The following is a 19,113-nucleotide window of genomic DNA, read 5'->3' as shown; positions in this document are numbered from 1 at the left end:
TAGGTGCAACTGAGCCTCAACCCTCTTAAAGGGCCAGCTTACCCTAAGACAGGAAGCAACCATTGTGCGCAAGTGGGAGGCAAGGAGCACAGCTGACATGAGAGTCAGCAAGAATACTCAGAGATCTGAACAGTAACATCACAAACCGCTCACAACCAGGTAAGCAGTAACACAGAACAGCCACATGCACCTTGGTGCCTTATGAGGAACAAGGCTGAAGACCTGGGCCCTGTCTACACTAAGAAATAACAAGTGGGTCACCCTGTCCAACCCTCAGCTGGAGCTGAAACTGATTTGGTGGTTAGTACAGACCAGAAAGAGGAAGTTGTTAGGTTTTGGATGAACTCCTTCTGTAATGGATACTCAACACGCTTTGTCCCTGGGTTTCCTAGTGGTTGAACCGCATACAAGCCTAGTCAAAGGGAGGCCAAAGGAAGACTCAACACGTGGGGAACACTGAACCAGTGGGGAACACTGAACCTTGAAAGGACTGGAAGTACTGCATTGCTCCCCGGTTCTACGCAGAAAGAGAGAAGCAACACACACCCCACTGCCAGAACCAAGAGGATGGAGAATGGACTGGAAAGTTTGAGAAAAGGAGTATAGAGCAAACTCTTCCAGAAGGTGTTTCTCTGCAATATCCATGGAAATTGGGGCCAAACCAGGAGAAAAGATGCAGGAAGGAGCCCCTTATTTGGGATCCTTAGGCCCATATCCAGAACAAGGAACTGGCAACCAGCACCTAAAACTGACCCTCAGCTGCTGCTCCCCAAATTTCCAGTCAGGTCCCCACTAGTCATGCTGCAGAGACTGCTACAGAGTTTGTATTAGCTCATGTAAATCACCTGCCCACCACAGCCACTCTCAGGGGGAAGCTCCTCATCCATCACAGAAGAGATTTCAGGAAGACTCATCTGACCACCCACTACTGCCTAGTTTGCATTCTGCTTGCTGTAAGGTACTGAGACACCAAGAACACAGACAGGCCTCCCCGACTAGGGAGATGGTAGAATCTCCTTCCTTAGAAGTTTTTAAGGTCAGGCTTGACAAAGCTCTGGCTGGGATGATTTAATTGGGGATTGGTCCTGCTTTGAGCAGGGGGGTTGGACTAGATGACCTCCTGGAGGTCCCTTCCAACCCTGATATTCTATGATTCACTTAGTGCACTGGGGGAAGAAACCCACACACAAGACACACAAATGCTGATGCAGCACACACATAGGATCTTTCCTCTCAAAAATCAGGGTTGCCAACTCTCATTGTTTTAGCATGACTCTTGTGATATTTTGTATTTGTCTTGAAGTCCCAGCTCCTGGAGTGATCCAATCACATGAAAATCTCTACTTTCATGTTAAAAAAAAAACAAGGTTCTACTTTCATGGTTGCACCGCAGTGGACTGTAAGAGCTCAAAAACCAAAAAGAAATTGCAAAGAAACAAAAGGCTTTTTTTAAAACATGATTTTTAAGCCAATTTCATGATATTTGAATGCCTGGGGCTAGCAAAACTGAGATTTTCCCCCTGGTGTCTCAAAGACAGGTTTTCAACTGACATGATATGACCAATCCCTACACATGCAGAACCTTCTCATCCAAGTTCATGCCTCCTTTCACACTGCCCCAGTTTTCATCCAGTATAGACACCTGAATATCAGAGATCTTCCTCATCATTAACTAATAGGTTTCACCTCATGGGATATGACATGCAAGATGCATTAAGTACATCAGCACAAAAGGCCCTAGCCCATTCTAAATCAGAAAATAACAGATGTTAGAAATGGAGAGGACAACTTCATGCCCGTTTCTAACCCCCAGGACCACTGCTGGCTTCCTCTCTTTTGTATATGTTCTAGTGTTGTTTCTATTGTCTAGCCTAGTTTTAAAATTCCTCTGCAAAGCATTCTGCTGAAACACTGGCAGAGCTCTCACCCACAGATAAAAGCAGACCTGTAGTCATAGTTTCATTGATCTTAAAGGCCAGATCACTTAGCCTCACCTTCTGCACAAAACTGACCACAGAATTTTACCAATAAGTTCTGCAGTGGAGACAGTTATTCTTCCTTAACCTAGAAAAGACACTATTGAGACCATAACTTGTGGTTTTGAACTGTAGCATATTTTTCAGAAAGACATTCAATCTTGATTAAAAGAATAAGTGAGAAGACAGCTTTGCCCAGTACTACGGGCTCTAAAGTACCTTTCTTCTCTGAGGATTTATTAATATTGGTTTTTATTCCTCTCATTTCCAGCCAGTCAGTGGTCTGCGAATAGCCCGCTTGCCCCCAGATTCTGAGCTCCCGCTCACTTGACTCTTGGAAGAGGCAGAAGAATCACTGAAGCACTCATTGTTATTGTCCGACCCTAGGAGACTAGTTTCAAACTCCTCGGACCTAGAAAAAAAAAATCCTAGATATAAAACAAACACCAAGATGGGTACATGCACACATGCCAATGCAATGAGTCTCACGGCAGAACATGCTGCTTTCATCTTCGCAACCAGTCTTCAAGCCCACCCCACAGTTCAGTAAACCTTCTAATTTCTCTTTTATTGATAGTAATGTAGTGTTTAGGAGCCCAGTCATGGACCCGGACCCCAGTATACTACCCACTGTACAAACACAGAAAAAGAAGGCAGTCTCTGCCCCAAAGAGCTGACAATCTAAGTATAAGACAGGAGATAACAGGTAGATACAGACAGACAGGGGAATACAAGGAAACAGTGGCAAGACAGAATACAGTCTGCAGGACAGACATCCTGAATGTTGTATACACTGTTGTTGGTGCTGTGGTCAGTCCCAGGATATGTGACAGACAAGGTGGGTGAGTAATACCTTTTAGTAGACCCATTTCTGTGGGTGAGACAGACAAACTTTCGAGCCACACAGAGCTCTTCTTCCGTACTAAGTTACTAAGGTACTAAGTTACTCCTGGGGGAATTCTGCACCATTGTGCAATGCAGAATTTGCTCAGAAATTATTGTTGTGCATGCAGAATTTCCTTTTTCTCCCCACAGAAATGGGCTGCAGAGCTGCTGGCTGCCACTAGGGCCCACTGGACCCAGCAGAACCCAGCTCGCAAATAGAGGTCACTGCGGGGGCGGGGCGGCACTAGAGGGTTCTCAGCAGCTACAGTTCTCAACATGCCCTGAAGGAAGGAAGCATCCTGCAGGAAACTCCATAAAAGCCCAGGACCAGCATCTGGCTGTTTCTTCCTCTGGATCCCTGAGTGGGGCCGGGGCGGGGGGGAAGAGAGACTGCAACTGAGCTCTGCGGGAGAGGGGATGCAGGAGTCTGGACTGGAGGGTGCCCCGCAGCTGGGCTCTGGGGGGGAGGGGGCAGAGAAACAGAAACTGGGTTGTTGTAAGGGTTTCTTTGACTCTACTCCTGGAGGAATTTGTGTGTGTGTCTGGACTGTTACAGACATACTTGCTCACAGATATTTTGAAATAGATTACTAAAATAATTGAAACTGGCATGATTACATAGCGTTATTCTGACAAATAAAATATCGAGAGTTTTAAAATATAGTGCGCAGAACTTTTTGGTGCAGAATGCTCCCAGGAGTATAAGAGTGTCACAGCTAAATATAAGATTGAACAGATAGTTTAATATAAGTAGTTAGAACATATTCTAAGGGACCATTAAAGGTGAAGTGGCCTGTTAATTCATAACTTTGCTAGCCAAAACATCTGTGTGTACACTAGCACTTTTATCGGTAAAACTTATGTCATTTAGAGGTGTGAAAAAACCCACACCCCTGACCAACAAAAATTACATAGACAGAAGCACAGACACGGACAGCACTATGTCGGTGGGAAATGCTCTGCTGCTGACATAGCTACCGCCGCTCATTGGGGGTGGTTTAATTATGTCAACAGGAGAGCTCTCTCACATCGGCACAGAGGGGCTACATGAGAGATCTTATAGCGGCACAGCTGCATTGGTACAGTTGTGCCACTGTAAGGTCTATAGTGTAGACCTAGCCTAAAAATCATGGTCTTAATAAAGTACTGAATTTATGGCTTATCGACTACGACTACAGGGATGTTAACAGACCACTTCACCTTGAATGGTCCCTTAGAATATGTGCTACCTTATATTTAGCTGCAACACTCGGAGCTCTTCCTCAGGTCTGAGAAAGGTACTCAATGTAGCCTGAAAGCTTGTCTCTCTCACCAACAGAAGTTGGTCCAATAAAAGATATTACCTCACCCACCCTGTCTCTCACACATCTAAAAGGAAGTTATCATTCTACATACACTTCACAGACATTAAGGAGAGCTACGCAAGTGCATTTGAAGCGGGGTGGAGGGGTGGGGTGGTGGTGAGTGGCGGAGCTAAGATGAGCTAAGCAAGGAGATTTGGACTATAAAGAGTCACTTGTCAGGTGAACTTGAGAGCCATAAACAGAGAGACAGCTAACAGGGAGTTTCAGAGGGCATTTGGAAAGGGAGTGTGAGAAGCTTTCCTTCCAGGGTCAGCTCTACGTGTGATTTCAAGATAGCCAGCAATGAACAGTGGTGGTGAATGCAATGGATGTGCCATGTTTTCTTTTCTACCTGAACCCAGAAGGGACTTCCTGTGAATCAAGTGCAAGCTGGTGGCTGTGTTGGAGGAGAAGATTCTTGGAGTGGAGGAGCAAGTAGAAATGCTACTGAGAATCAGAGAAGCTGAGGACATCCCAGATAGTTAGGCTCAGGAAGTATCAGCCTCCTTCATTCAAGAAAGAAAGGAGCTTGCCACCAAGGAGCTGGAGAGAGAGGAAGTCAGAAAGGAGGCCTTGGAGCTCGTAACCACTAGAGGCAAGAGGTCAAAGTGACATTCTACATGGCTGGAGACAGATGAAGATGGGTACGCCATGGCCACAAGAGAGAAGAGGACTGGAAGGAATTCCACAGCTAGAAGTTTCCAATTGATACCACATCCAAAACATGGAAACTGTGGACGACACCTCTCGTGATCCAGTTGGTCCAAGGGAATGGAGAGATATATGGGACACACCTGTGGACAGCAGCTCAGCCCAACCTATAAGAAAAATCACGCAGAGTCCTCCAACCGTCCAAGGAAGACGGATTATTGTTGGGGATTCAATACTCAGAAGAATCCAAACGTTGTGCAAGGAACAGGCAGACAACAGGACTGTCACTCTAAGATTGGATAGGCTTTTGAAGTCAACAGGAAAGGATCCATTGGTGTTGCTTCATATCTGCAGTAATGACACTGTGCTGTGGGGTATCTTGCAGGTAAGGAAGGACATCAAGGAACTCAGAGCTTGCTGAAGAATGACCAAGAGATCTTCTCTGAGATCCTTCCTGTCCTACGAACAAAAGAGCACAACAAGCAGAAGATTCTGGAAGTGAACCACTGGCTAGGTACGTGGAGGAAGGTTTTGGTTTTGTGGAATGTTGGTCTACCTTCTATGTGGTGAAAGGCTGAATAGTTTGGAAGGAAGACAGGCTGGCTGAAGTAGTCAGGAGGACATTAAACTAATAACAAAAGGAGCAGAGGAGTGGAGTGGGTAAAAAGGGAAGATATGAGCACTCAGCACACAATTGAAATGTTGAGAACAAAATTAAGGAATCAAAGGACATGAAGAGTAGAAATTAGGACAGTTGCGTGATTAAAAAAATTAATTGCGATAGATCATGCTGTTAAACAACAACTGAATACCATTTATTTTCAATATTTTTGGATGTTTACTACATTTTCAAATATATTAATTTCAATTACAACACAGAATACAAAGTGCACAGTGCTCACTTTATATTTATTTTTATTACAAATATTTGCACTGTAAACAAAAAAAATTTTCAATTCATCTCATACAAGTACTGTAGTGCAATCTCTATTACAAAAGTTGAACTTACAAATGTAGAATTATGTAAAAAAAAAAAAAAAAGAAAAGCTGCATGCATGTAAATACCTTGCAATGCCAGCTACAAAAATGCCATGCGAACGCCTGTTCTCACTTTCAGGTGACATTGTAAATAAGAGGCAGGCAGCAGTATCTCCCATCAATGTAAACAAACTTGTTTGTCTTAGCGATTAGAAGAATAAGTAGGACAGAGTGGACTTGTAGGCTCTAAAGTTTTACACTGTTTTGTTTTTGAGTGCAGTTATGAAACAAACAAAAAAAAAAATAAAAATCTGCATTTAGTAAGTTACACTTTTATGATAAAGAGATTGTACTTCAGTACTTGTACGAGGCAAACTGAAAAATACTATTTCTTTTATCATTTTTACAGTGCATATATAATAAAAAATAATATACAGTGAGCACTGTGCACTTTGTATTCTGTGTTGTAATTGAAATCAATATTGAAAATGTAGAAAAACACCCAAAATATTTAATAAATTTCAATTGGTATTCTATTGTTGTAAGTGCGATTAATCACGATTAATTTTTTTAATCATGATTAATTTTTTTTTAGTTAATTGTTGAGTTAACTGAGATTAATTGACAGCCCTAGTAGAAATTACTGAATTGCCTATACACCAATGCTAGGAGCGTGGGTAACAAACAAGAGGAATAGGAATTACTCATTCATGAACATAAATTTTATTTGGTTGGTATTCGTGAAACATGGTGGGATGATTCCCATGATTGGAATGTTAAAAATCAAAGGTTACAACCTATTTAGGAAGATCAAGTGGGCAAAAGCCCTGGCTGGGATGATTTAGTTGGGGATTGGTCCTGCTTTGATCAGGGGGTTGGACTAGATGACCTCCTGAGGTCCCTTCCAACCCTGATATTCTATGATTCTATGAAAAGTGGAGGGGGAGTGGCACTATGTCCAAAATGGCACTACCTCTTTCCTAACACTGATAACCAGGAGAAAATTATCTTGAATATTTACAAATCCATGTCCTAACAGATAGAGCACAAGATGGGGTATCAATCTGTGTCTGCTACAGACCACCAAATCACGCTAGTGAACAGGATGAGTGGCTCCTATAACATGTAGGAAAAAAATAGCTGTGTGATCCTGAGACACTTCAATATGAGTAATGTATGCTAGAGGTCTCATGATGCCAATATTAAAACTATTTCTAAATATTACAGGTAACAATTTCCTAACTCAGAAAGCATTACATCCAACATGAGAGCAGTCTATACGAGACCTCATCTTGACAGATAAAGAGGAACTGATCACAGAATTAAAAATTAACAATAACTTCAGTACAAGTTATGACTTGATCACATTTATATTCTGTTTGCACACTAAAGTCCAGACCAATAATATACTGTGACAGGGTCAGGCCAGATGGCTACAGGAGAGTGATAGAAGGCAGATATATTAGCCCCAGGTTAAGTAGGTCCCTTTTCCCTGGATAAGGTAACAGGGAAGGTTCCAGAACAATCAGGAACTTTCTGGAAACAATTAAGGCAGACAGGCTGATTAGAACACCTGCAGCCAATCAAGAAGCTGTTATAATCAATCAATAAATCAGGCTAATCAGGGCTCCTGGGTTTAAAAAGCTCCTCACTTCAGTTTGTGGTGGGCGTGCTGTTAAGGAAAAGTCAGCACATGTGACTCCATTTTGGTTTGGGCCCCACCATTGTTTAAATGCCAGCACATCATGCACCAGGAGAAGTGAGCCTTAGATACTGAATCCCTGTGAAAATCCTCCTCCTTGTCTCCAGCCTGCCTTGACTCCCAGTATCTATTTTTTATCAGTCTCTAACTCCCTGTCTCTTGGCCTTTGATGTGAGGCCTCCCATCCTGATAATACAAGTTACTGATGCATGGCTTTAGGACCATGCTGTATAATTAACATATTGGTTTAGCACAAGGAATGCACCAAGCAGGGATAGGTGGTAGATAAGAAAAGGGTTTGTTTATTGGCTAAGGTTTCCGATGCACAAGGGCAACATGCTTTGCTAAAAAGTATATAACCTTTGTATAATCTGTATTCAGGGTCCCCTCCTGGCTAGCAGGGGGGCACCACGCTTGAGCGTAATAAACTTAGTGTCTCTTGGGAACTCTGCAGTTTTGGACTTTGTTTATGTGCCTCAGCTTAGATTCGAACTGTGCGTGACCTATCAGGTATAATTCGCAGCATTTGTGTGCGTGTCCTACCAGGTGTAATTCGTAGCATTTGTGTGCGTGTCCTACCAGGTAAAATTTGTAACAGTTTTGGTGACCACAAAGGGACTCTAGGCTCGCCCCAACAAGCGAGACTACACTCCTCCTCTCGGACAGCTCCAGCCGGCACAGGGTGAGTTCACCTTTGAGAACTCCAAGGAGGGGGGGTGTGAGCCGTCGCTTAGGCGATAAGGTGGCACATTTGGTGTCCTTTTGGTAGCCCATTATGGGTTCTGGGCAGAGTGTAAGTAAAGGGACCCCTTTGGCTGAAATTCTTGAGAATTGGGGGAATATTTCTGGTACCCATGGGTTAGGTAAAAAAAAAAAAAAAAAAAAAAGCTGTAATCTTGTGCAAGGTTGAGTGGCCAGCACTAACAACTCAGACACCTTTTGACTGGCCACCGGATGGTTTCTTTGCTGGGGAAAATTAACAGCGCTTAGGAAAAGGCTGGAAAACAAAGCTCCAGCCCAGATGGATTATTGGTATGTATGGGACAACTGGGCCTATGCGCATGCGAAAGGACATCCTCTTTCCTCCTCCTTTTCTTATTCATCTCAGGGATCTCCAGCCCCGCTCTGTGCTATGCCTGCTTCTGCCCCTCCCTCGGCTTTCTGACTTATGCCCGTCACCTCCTTGCTTGCCAATTAGCCATGCTTTCTGTCCAGGTGACAAGCCTCATGGGGGGAGGACTCGGGTAGCCCTTGTAAGTAAAAATATTTAAGAAAACAGACCAGGAGGGCTGGGGGCTAGTTAAGAAGCCCACCCTCCTTGTTAATTTGGTAGTGAAACAAAGCTGGTGCTCATGGAAGGGACAGTTCAGAGAAAAAAACAGGATCGGGCCCAAGCGGGTAGGCAACAGATAGAGAGATTGGAAAACAGTTTGGAAACTTGGAGGTCATAGTGAAAAAAGAGGAGTAAATAATTACAGGAATGGAAAACATAAATCCCGGAATAATACTTGGAATGGTAAAATCTAAGTTAATTGGGTGTCGTTTTGGGAAATAAGCAAGTGATTTAAGAAAAGAAAGTAAGAAGTTAACTCTGTAGTTGCTGGAAAGAATTAAGCAGTTGAACTTTGTGAAATACTGGAAAGAAAAAGAATTCTTGGTTTCTTTGCAGCCATTTTGGAAAAAATGGGCCCTTTTCCAAAGAAATGCAATTATACAGTGCTACTTAATTAATATCTTATTAGGCTCCAAGGGGCTACAATAGGTGGTGTCTTCCTTTTCAGGTCGCTGTGTGTTTGACAGCAGGAGTTAAAAGTAAAAGGCAATCAAAAGTCTGGTAAAGTTTATTGTGCCCTTTTTAAAGTAAGAATCTTTAACCTGTGGATCCAAAAGCAAGCTGGAAAGCATTTGTTTTAATGTAAATTACCTAACTGATAAGGTAGAGGCCACTGAAACCTGGGCTGCCTATAAAACAAATAACAAGAAAATATGGGTAATTCCTCTGTTTTGCCTGCAATTAACAAGGGTATTTGTATAAAAAGGAAATATTTTAAGCAATGACTGACTGCCCAAAAGGGGTAGATCTGTGTTTTTTTTGTCTTTCAGAAAATCAGAGAAAACTGATGCCAGCTGAAAAGCAATTCAACGTCTCATGAATTTACTGGCACGATAGGAATTCTGTTCTGTGTTCTATGTCCTGTCTTGTGGTGTTTGTCTTGTGGCCAGAATTGTTGTGTTTAATTTTTCATAGGACAGTTTAGTTTAAAACTAAATAGAAGGGTTAAATCAAAATGCAGATACTTGTTTTATTCAACTTGGAATACAAAGTGTTTGGATAATATCAAAAAAATGTGATATACTAAAGTTTAATACATTTGCTTAAGGTAAAAAAAAAAAAAATTTCATTGGCCAGATCTTTTAATTGAAAAAAATTGTTGTTAAAATTTGCACACCAACAGTCTATGGAAGCAAGGACATGAAAGGTTAACCCACTCCCCATATTATACATGAGATCCTTCTGGCTACCTCACATTTTTGGACAGAGGGCTGGGGAGGGAGGAAAGCTATTGGACACCAGAGGTTCTACCAAGTGGACTCCTCAAAAGTGGGTGTGCTTGTCCTAGCTTGTTGCTCCAAAGCTCTGTAATAAAGTCATTTTCCTAGAAGGGTGTATGTGGCATACATTAAACAATAAGACTAAAGTGCTGTATAATGGGCAATGTACATGTGTTCCTTTTTAAACAAAGGTGTATGAGTAAAAAGTGAAAGTTTACTTTGCAGGTTAATAAAAGCCAAGAAGGGGAAAAGAAATTAAACGGAGGATGAGCTAATTCAACGCTGTAGCTCGCAGGCTTGGTCCAAAGATAAGACACTGGCCTGCCCAAGGACACCACTCACAGCTAGGATTTGGTTAACAGCCAAGAAATAGGGGGGCTTGAATGTGCCCAAGCAGCTGTGAGATCTGCAATACACTGCCAGACATTAATGAAATGTGTTAGGTCTGTGTATTTACAGGTAAAAGAAGTCCTGCTTCAAGAATCCTCAGCAAACCTGCCATTTGTTAAAACCAGGTGACTGGGTCTACATAAAGGTCCATCAACAAAAGACTACTCTGGCCCCATGCTGGAAAGGCCCTTAAGTCCTGCTAACTACCAACACCGCTGTGAAGTGCCAAGGACTGACTGCCTGGACCCATGCTTCTTACTGCAAAAAGACCCCTCCACCTCGAGATGACTTCACTTTGACTACTGATCAGCCTGTCCCTCCTTCTGGGTTTTTTTTTTTTTCTTTCCTCCTTTTGGACAGCAGGAAAAAAAACAAGGTGAAGTGCTAGTAACCTCTCCCTTGTCCAATGACAGAGCTAACCTGCATTCAGTATTTGCTAAAGAAACCAAAGCACTACAGAGTGACGTGCTAGTAACCTCTCCCCTGTATAATGCAAAACCATGACTGTTCCAAGAAAAAAGAAGAAACGCCTGCTCTGCTAAAACCACCAAAATCCAAGGATTCCTGACTGCAAAAGACACTGAGAATTGGCCTTGATGGCAAAGACGGAGCATTGTACATTGGCAGGGAGGAAGTTGCGGGATGTATTCTTGGGAATGTGAAGTGAAGTGGTGGGGTGGGTTTATTCCAGAGGCTGGAACCTGTGCTTGTAGGCAAGTATAAATAACAAAAACGCCTTACAGCCACGAACATTACTCCCACCATCTGCCACCACTCCTTTGCAGGTAAAGGTTCCTGGATCCATCATAGCTACGTTAAGTTGGCGCTGGGACCCCCACCTGACCCTGACAAGCCATTGGATGAGCCACTTCACGAATGAATACCATGACCAACCCATGGACTAAGCTTTCCAGCTACTGGGACCTTCACAGCCCACCAGGACTTTTTGTGTTCCTGTTTATTGGACTTACATTGGGGGTAGTGTTTTTTGTATGGTATAAAGGAGGATGCCGACATTGGTATGGTTTGCCTGGGGGGTTCCTCTCCCTATTCCCAAGTCCAGTACAAGGATGGGAGGGCAATAGCTTCTTGAATTTAACCCGCGCTATCAAACAGGGTGTAAATTGAACGCAGTGTTGGATTTGTATTCATACCCCCACATATTTAGGTCAGGGGGTCCCGTTGGTAGGGGTACCTATCCCCCTTAATCGAACACTCCAAACTAAGCTATGGGCAAACACTACATTTAACTGGAATGTTACAATCCAAATATGGTCTATTGATATGGTGGCCCAGGGTAATTATGCTTTGTGTGTGTCACGACGTAAGGGCATAGAAAATACAGTTTTAGGGAATTTTGTGGGGAGCAAGGACACCACCCAAATCAGCTCTGGTGCGGGAGGCCCCTCTATCTACTCCAGGACCCCATGGCCAGTCCCTGAGGGGCCTGGCTGGTATTGGTTATGCAATCACACAGCCTATAAGGTTCTCCCAGCAGCATGGTGTGGTACATGTACCTTAGGGGCTATAGTACCCGCCGTGACAGTACACCAGAACCTGACCCGGGGAGAGATCCGCAATCTAGTATGGAGGGACCGACAAAGTATTCCTTTAAACCCCCTTTCTCAACGGCCCAAAGGCTTTCACTCCTTTGTGCGTTGGTTTCTGCCATGGTTGGGAGTAAGCGAGCTGGAAAAAGCTATAGTTAACATTTCAGCTGCTTTGGAACTAATGGCAAATGCTACTGCAGCCAGTGTCAAGTGGAGTGCCCCAGGGGTCGGTCCTGGGGCCGGTTTTGTTCAATATCTTCATAAATGATCTGGAGGATGGTGTGGATTGCACTCTCAGCAAATTTGCGGACGATACTAAACTGGGAGGACTGGTAGATACGCTGGAGGGGAGGGATAGGATACAGAAGGACCTAGACAAATTGGAGGATTGGGCCAAAAGAAATCTGATGAGGTTCAATAAGGATAAGTGCAGGGTCCTGCACTTAGGACGGAAGAATCCAATGCACCGCTACAGACTAGGGACCGAATGGCTAGGCAGCAGTTCTGCGGAAAAGGACCTAGGGGTGACAGTGGACGAGAAGCTGGATATGAGTCAGCAGTGTGCCCTTGTTGCCAAGAAGGCCAATGGCATTTTGGGATGTATAAGTAGGGGCATAGCGAGCAGATCGAGGGACGTGATCGTCCCCCTCTATTCGACATTGGTGAGGCCTCATCTGGAGTACTGTGTCCAGTTTTGGGCCCCACACTACAAGAAGGATGTGGATAAATTGGAGAGAGTCCAGCGAAGGGCAACAAAAATGATTAGGGGTCTAGAACACATGACTTATGAGGAGAGGCTGAGGGAGCTGGGATTGTTTAGCCTGCAGAATAGAAGAATGAGGGGGGATTTGATAGCTGCTTTCAACTACCTGAAAGGGGGTTCCAAAGAGGATGGCTCTAGACTGTTCTCAATGGTAGCAGATGACAGAACGAGGAGTAATGGCCTCAAGTTGCAGTGGGGGAGGTTTAGATTGGATATTAGGAAAAACTTTTTCACTAAGAGGGTGGTGAAACACTGGAATGCGTTGCCTAGGGGGGAGGTGGAATCTCCTTCCTTGGAAGTTTTTAAGGTCAGGCTTGACAAAGCCCTGGCTGGGATGATTTAACTGGGAATTGGTCCTGCTTCGAGCAGGGGGTTGGACTAGATGACCTTCAGGGGTCCCTTCCAACCCTGATATTCTATGATTCTATGATTCTACGCAGATGCTCTATCTGCCCTTCAAATTGAAGTCACTCAGCTATCCCAACCTACATTGCAAAACCGCCTAGCCCTGGATCATCTCCTTGCAAATCAGAGCGGGGCTTGTGCTCTGGTCAACTCAAGCTGTTGTGTATTTGTAAATTAGCACCATACGGTGGAAACTGACATCCACATCCTCAAGCAACAGGCAGCCCTATTCCACCACATCAGCCTCGACACTACCAGCGCCGGATTCCAGGAGGTCTGGGACTGGCTCACCTCATGGCTACTGGATGTGGGGACTTGGGGAGAGCGTATTTACTTTTTTTGACTGTTATTGGTTTTGCGTTATTTTTGTATGCCTACAATGCTGCAGTATGTGCTGTCGGCTGTTGCTAACCGTGCAGCGCGGTTACTCAGCCCCAAGATAGCCTACTGATGTACAAAAAAAAAAGGGAGGACTGTTAAGGAAAAGTTAGCACGTGACTCCATTTTGGTTTGGGGCCCACCATTGTCTAAAAGCAAGCACATCATGCACCAGAAGGAGTGAGCCAGCCTGCCTTGACTCCCAGTATCTATTTTTTGTCAGTCTCTAACTCCCTGTCTCTTGGCCTTTGATGTGAGGCCTCCCATCCTGATAATAAAAGTTACTGATGCATGGCTTTAGGACCATGCTGTGTAATTAACATACTGGTTTTGCATGAGGAATGCACCACGCAGGGATAGGTGGTAGATAAGAAAAGGGTTTGTTTATTGGCTAAGGTTTCTGATGCACGAGGGCAACATGCTTTGCTAAAAAGTATATAACCTTTGTATAATCTGTATTCGGGGTCCCCTCCTGGCAAGCAGGGGGGCACCACGCTCGAGTGTAATAAACTTGGTGTTTTTTTGGGAACTCTGCAGTTGCGGACTTTGTTTATGTGCCTCAGCCTAGATTCGAACAGCGCTTGACCTACCAGGTATAATTCACCACAGTTGTGTCCTTGTCCTACCAGATATAATTCGCCACAGTTGTGTGCATGCCCTACCAGGTATAATTCGTAACAGTGCGAGGAGCTGGGAGCAAGAGATGCAAGAAGCTGAGAGTGAGAAGGCATACTACTGGAAGAATGAGAAGTACAAGCATTATCAGACATCAGGAGGAAGGTCCTGTGGTGAGAATAACGAAGGTGTTGGGAGGAGGCCATGGGGCAGTAACCCAGGGAGTTGTAGTGGTCATGCAGCGGTTACAGGAGCCACTGTAGACAGCTGCAATCCACAGGGCCCTGGGCTGGAACCCGGAGTAGAGGGCAGGCCTGGGTTCCCCCATCCCCTGCAACTCCCTACTGGATACCAGAGGAGTTGACCTGGACTGTGGGTTCCACCCGAGGGGAAGGTCTCTGGCCTGTTCCCCGATCCACTAGGTGGATCAGCAGAGACTGCAGGGATTGTTCTTCTTCCTTTTCCCCATGCTGGCCAGTGATGAGGCTAACTGAGTGAATGGCAGATATGAGCCACGAAAGTGGCCAAACTGATGGCTGCCGTGAACCTCTGAGGCGAGAAAATCCACCAATAAGCGCAGGACCCACCAAGGCAGAGGAGGAACTTTGTCACAATACATATACACACTTGGGGCTTTAAGAGGACCAATTTCACAAAGCTGAAAACAATATGAGCCAAATCAACTAGGAGGAAGAATTTAATCAAAGAAGGTGGCTGATCATTTGGAATTGTTTAAGAACATTATTAGATCAAAAAGCCATAACTGAGGAAGAAGGCTGGACTGGTTAAAAAACTATTTGGTTTAGAAGAAAGTGAAGGCAGCTATATATATATATAAACAAATGGAAGAAAGGGGAAGTTGATAGCAATGAATATAAATCAGAAGCTAGGAACTTTAGAAAATTGATAAGGGAAGCAACGGGACACAAGGAGAAATCTGTAGCCAAAAAGAAGGATTTTTTAAAGTATATTGCAGAAAAAAAGAATCCTAACAAGGCATTACTAGATGGAAACGATAGAACCATCAAATATAATGCAGAAAAGGCAGAAGTATTCCGTAAATGTTTCCGCTCTTTATTTGGGTAAAAAAAACCACGTCATATTATATGATAACACTCTTTCTATTCCGTTAGTATCTCTGGAAGGTGTTAAACAGCAGCTACTGAAGTCAAACATTTTAAAATCAGTCGGTATGGATAATTTGCATCCAAAAGTTTTAAAAGAGCTAACTGAGGAGCTTACTGGATCATTAATGTTGATTTTCAAGAAATCTTGGAATAGCAGTGAAGTTCCAGAAGATTAGCTTTCTCCCAATATTTTTAAAAGAGATGACTGGGTGATTATAGGCCTGCTAATCTGACATGGATCCCAGGCAAGATAATGGAGTGGCTGATACGGGACTCAATGAATAAAGAATTAGAGGATAATATATGCCTATCAACATAGATTTAGGGAAACAGATCCTGTCAAACTATTTTTTTTGGTGAGATTACAAATTTGGTTCATAAAGGCAATAGTATTGATGCACTATAGATTTCTGTAAGGTATTTGACTTGGTACTCAACACATTTTGAATAAAAAACTGGCAAGATAAAATTAACATGGCACATATTCATGGATTAAAAGCTGGCTGAGAGGTCTCAAAATGTAACTGTAAATAGGAAATCATCATCAAACGGGTGTGGTGTCTACTGTGGTATCACAGGGACCTATTATTGGCCCTACTCTATTTAACATTTTTATTAATGACCTAGAAGAAGGCATAAAATTAGCACTGATAAAGTGCAGATAACACAAATTGCGGGATTGATAAATAAGGAAGAGGATAGGTTGCTGACACAGAGCAATCTGGATCGCTTCGTAAACTGGGTGCCAGCATACAATATGCATTTTAATATTGCTAAATGTACTGTATACATCTAGGAGCAAAGAATGGAGGCCATACTTACAGGATGGGGGACTCTATCCTGCAGAACAGTGACTCTGAAAACGATTTGGGGGTCCTGGTAGATAGTCAGGTGAACATGAGGTCCCCAGTGTGGTGCTGTGGCCAAAAGATCTAATGCAATCCTGAAATGCACAAATTAAATAATTTTCAGTAGGAGCAAAGATGTTATTTTACCTCTGTATTTGGCACGGGTGCAACCACTGCTCTAATACTGTGTCAAATTCTGGTGTCCACAATTCAAGAAGGATATTGATAAATTGGAGAGGGTTCAGAGAAGAGCCACAAGAATGATTAAAGATTTAGAAAATAAGCCTTATAGTGATAGACTCAAGGAGCTCAATCTACTTAGCTTAAAAAAAAAAAGTTAAGGGGTGACTTGACTATACGCTAAGTACCTATACGTCGAACAATTAGAGAAAGGTATAGCAGGACGCTGAAGCTAGACAAATTCAGACTGAAAATAAGGTGTAAAAGCTGAACAGTGAGAGCAATTCCACTTGAACAACTTACCAAGAGTCATGGTGACTTCTCCATCACTGACAATTTTTCAATCAAGATTAGATATCTTTCTGAAAGATATGGTCTAGGAATTATTTTGGAGACTTACTCTGGTCTGTGTTATACAGGAGGTCAGACTAGATGATCATAATGATCCATTCTGTCATCTATGAAAAGGGGCCATTCTAATCCACACTCCAGGTCAGAGGTGACCTAATAATAGCCTTCCAAGAGATGTAAATGCCAGGTTATGGAGTGAAGCAGCAGGTGCCACTAGAGGCTATTGAACCACCAGTACTACTAGAGAATACACCTCCAGAGAGTTGTTTATAAGAAAATCAAGCCAGAGTTTGTCACCATGCTGTAGGTGCAGACTGTACAGTTGTGGACATTTGTTGCACACACAACAATTTGAGAGCTTTTACAGCATGAGCTGCAAATACACAAATGTTTACACCTGTGGCAACTGCTCCTACCTTTAGTTGGCATGGCCTGTGGCTCAGAAGACAGCATCATAACAAATCCTGTGATTTACTCTATATTAAGACTTTCTGATTTGGAGTTTAGTGCTAAATAATGTCACCTATAAATGATCTGCTACCACCTGGGGTCAGACGGATGGAGTGGTATGTTCTCGTCTCAAATTCTGCCCACAACCCAGGAGTACTTGGCTGTTTCCACTAATATGATCAGCAGCTAAATAGTTTTCAACGTCAACATTTAAAATGTTGGTTGTCTAAGATGTTCAGAACTTTCATACTACCAAATGTGGCCCCAATCTTCTGCAAAGCACATGTCAATGGAGAACAGAAGAACTACTGAAGGAAAACAAATATCCCCCACCAATCTGGCAGCATTGTGTGGAGTAGCTGTTGAGATGCTCTGCTGCAACCACAGCCCATAAGCTGTAATAACAGTTGGAGGATCTCTGCTTCCTTCAGGTGGGGGATTCTGCCAAGTGGTGAATGCACTGACTATCCCACTAATGCTCTCCCACCATGAAGCTCACAACCTCATCACCCCTGCACAAAAACTGGAAAGTAGTGGGAGATAAGTTGTGCCAGAGTGGGGAATTGTGTGTGTCTGAGGGGAAGGGGTTACTTTCAGGAGAAGAGGCCACTGTCCTGCATTTAGGACCTTCCATGCTTGCACAGGTATAGGAGACAGCACTTGACTCTTGGAGCTTTTATTTCTTTTGTCTGCAGACTCGGCATTGCACTAGGTAACACCTGGAGCAACATATGATTAATAAATTCATAAGCCAGAAGGGACCATTATGATCATCTAGTCCAGTGGTTCTCAAACTGTGGGTTGGGACCACAAAGGGGGTCACGACCCCATTTTAATGGGGTCGCCAGGGCTACAGGCCCCTCACCTAGGGCTGAAGCGGTTAGGCTTTGACTTTGGCCTCTCCGCCTGGGGTGGTGGGGTTCGGGCTTTGGTCCCCTCTCCTGGGGTTGTGTAGTAATTTGTCATCAAAAGAGGGTCACGGTGCAATGAAGTTTGAGAGCTGCTGATCTAGTCTGACCTTCTGTACAACACAGACCACAGAAGTTCCCCAAAATAATTCCTAGAGCATATCTTTTAGAAAATAATGTTTAATCCTGATTTTAAAATGGTCAGTGATGGAGAATTCACCACAACACTTGGTAAATTGTTCCAGCGGTTAATTACTCTCACCATTAAAAATGAACACCTTAGCTCCAGTCTGAATTTGTCTAGCTTCAACTTCCAGCCATGTTAGGCCTTTCTCTGCTAGACCGATGAGCCCATTTTAAAATATTTGTTCCCTGTGTAGGTACTTATAGACTGGGATCAAGTCACCCCTTAAATCTTCTCTTTGCTAAACTAAATGAGCGCTTTGAGCCTATCACTACAAGGTCTGTTTTCTAATCCTTTAGTTATTCTTTGTTGCTCTTCTCTGCAGTTTATCAACATCCTTCCTGAATTATGGACACCAGAACTGTAAACAGTATTCCAGCAGCAGTTGCACCAGTACCAAATACAGAGGTAAAATAACCTCTCTACTCTTACTCAAGAATCCCCTGAAACAAAATCTTACAATTAATGGGATATGGTGAGAATTTCTCAGCTTTGTTCCTTGTTCTTAGCCAGATTTCACGAGAAACGTATGCATACTTTTTCCCCCCCCGAGATCTCTTAATCTTCTGTTGTCTGTGCCGAGGTCCTGTATCCTAGCAAAACAGAAAGAGGAACAATTCAGGATAATACCATAAGGATTTTTCTTCTTGTTTTAGTTTTTCAGTTCACATAATAAACTGCACCTTACTAATCTCTCTCTGTCATAACACTTATGAAGGGGAAGCACTGGCCTCTTCAGTGAAAAAAATTGTCCCCCCCTCAAACCTGGGTGAACTTGTAAAGGAATTAGAATAGGGACCAACCCATGCAGTGGGAGATCTAATCCCTTTTCTTACACAGGGGCACAATGAAGTTTTCATTATCCCAAGCCATTCA

The 19,113-nt window shown here is 43.4% G+C and overlaps 1 protein-coding gene across 13 annotated transcripts in view; it reads right to left on the bottom strand.

Moving 5' to 3' along the window:
* Nucleotides 1–19,113, bottom strand: part of ZNF512 (zinc finger protein 512) — a 94,147-nt gene that overhangs the window by 56,668 nt on the left and 18,366 nt on the right. For 10 of the 13 annotated variants that reach the window (XM_077812238.1, XM_077812236.1, XM_077812225.1 and 7 more), the window contains exons 2-4: nt 18,698–18,830; nt 16,139–16,259; nt 2,196–2,388 (exon numbers count right to left, since the gene is read on the bottom strand). In XM_077812238.1, coding sequence (XP_077668364.1) covers nt 2,196–2,241 — 46 coding nt within the window. In that variant the 5' untranslated portion in view covers nt 2,242–2,388; nt 16,139–16,259; nt 18,698–18,830. The remainder of the gene's footprint in view (nt 1–2,195; nt 2,389–16,138; nt 16,260–18,697; nt 18,831–19,113) is intronic. The other 3 variants (XM_077812230.1, XM_077812231.1, XM_077812229.1) reach the window with 2 other exon arrangements.

The sequence above is a fragment of the Eretmochelys imbricata genome, chromosome 3 (genome assembly GCF_965152235.1).
Source record: "Eretmochelys imbricata isolate rEreImb1 chromosome 3, rEreImb1.hap1, whole genome shotgun sequence".
Taxonomy (NCBI): Eukaryota; Metazoa; Chordata; order Testudines; family Cheloniidae; genus Eretmochelys; species Eretmochelys imbricata.
Note: the sequence above shows the minus strand (reverse complement) of the source record. Positions and strands in the feature narration are given on the sequence as shown.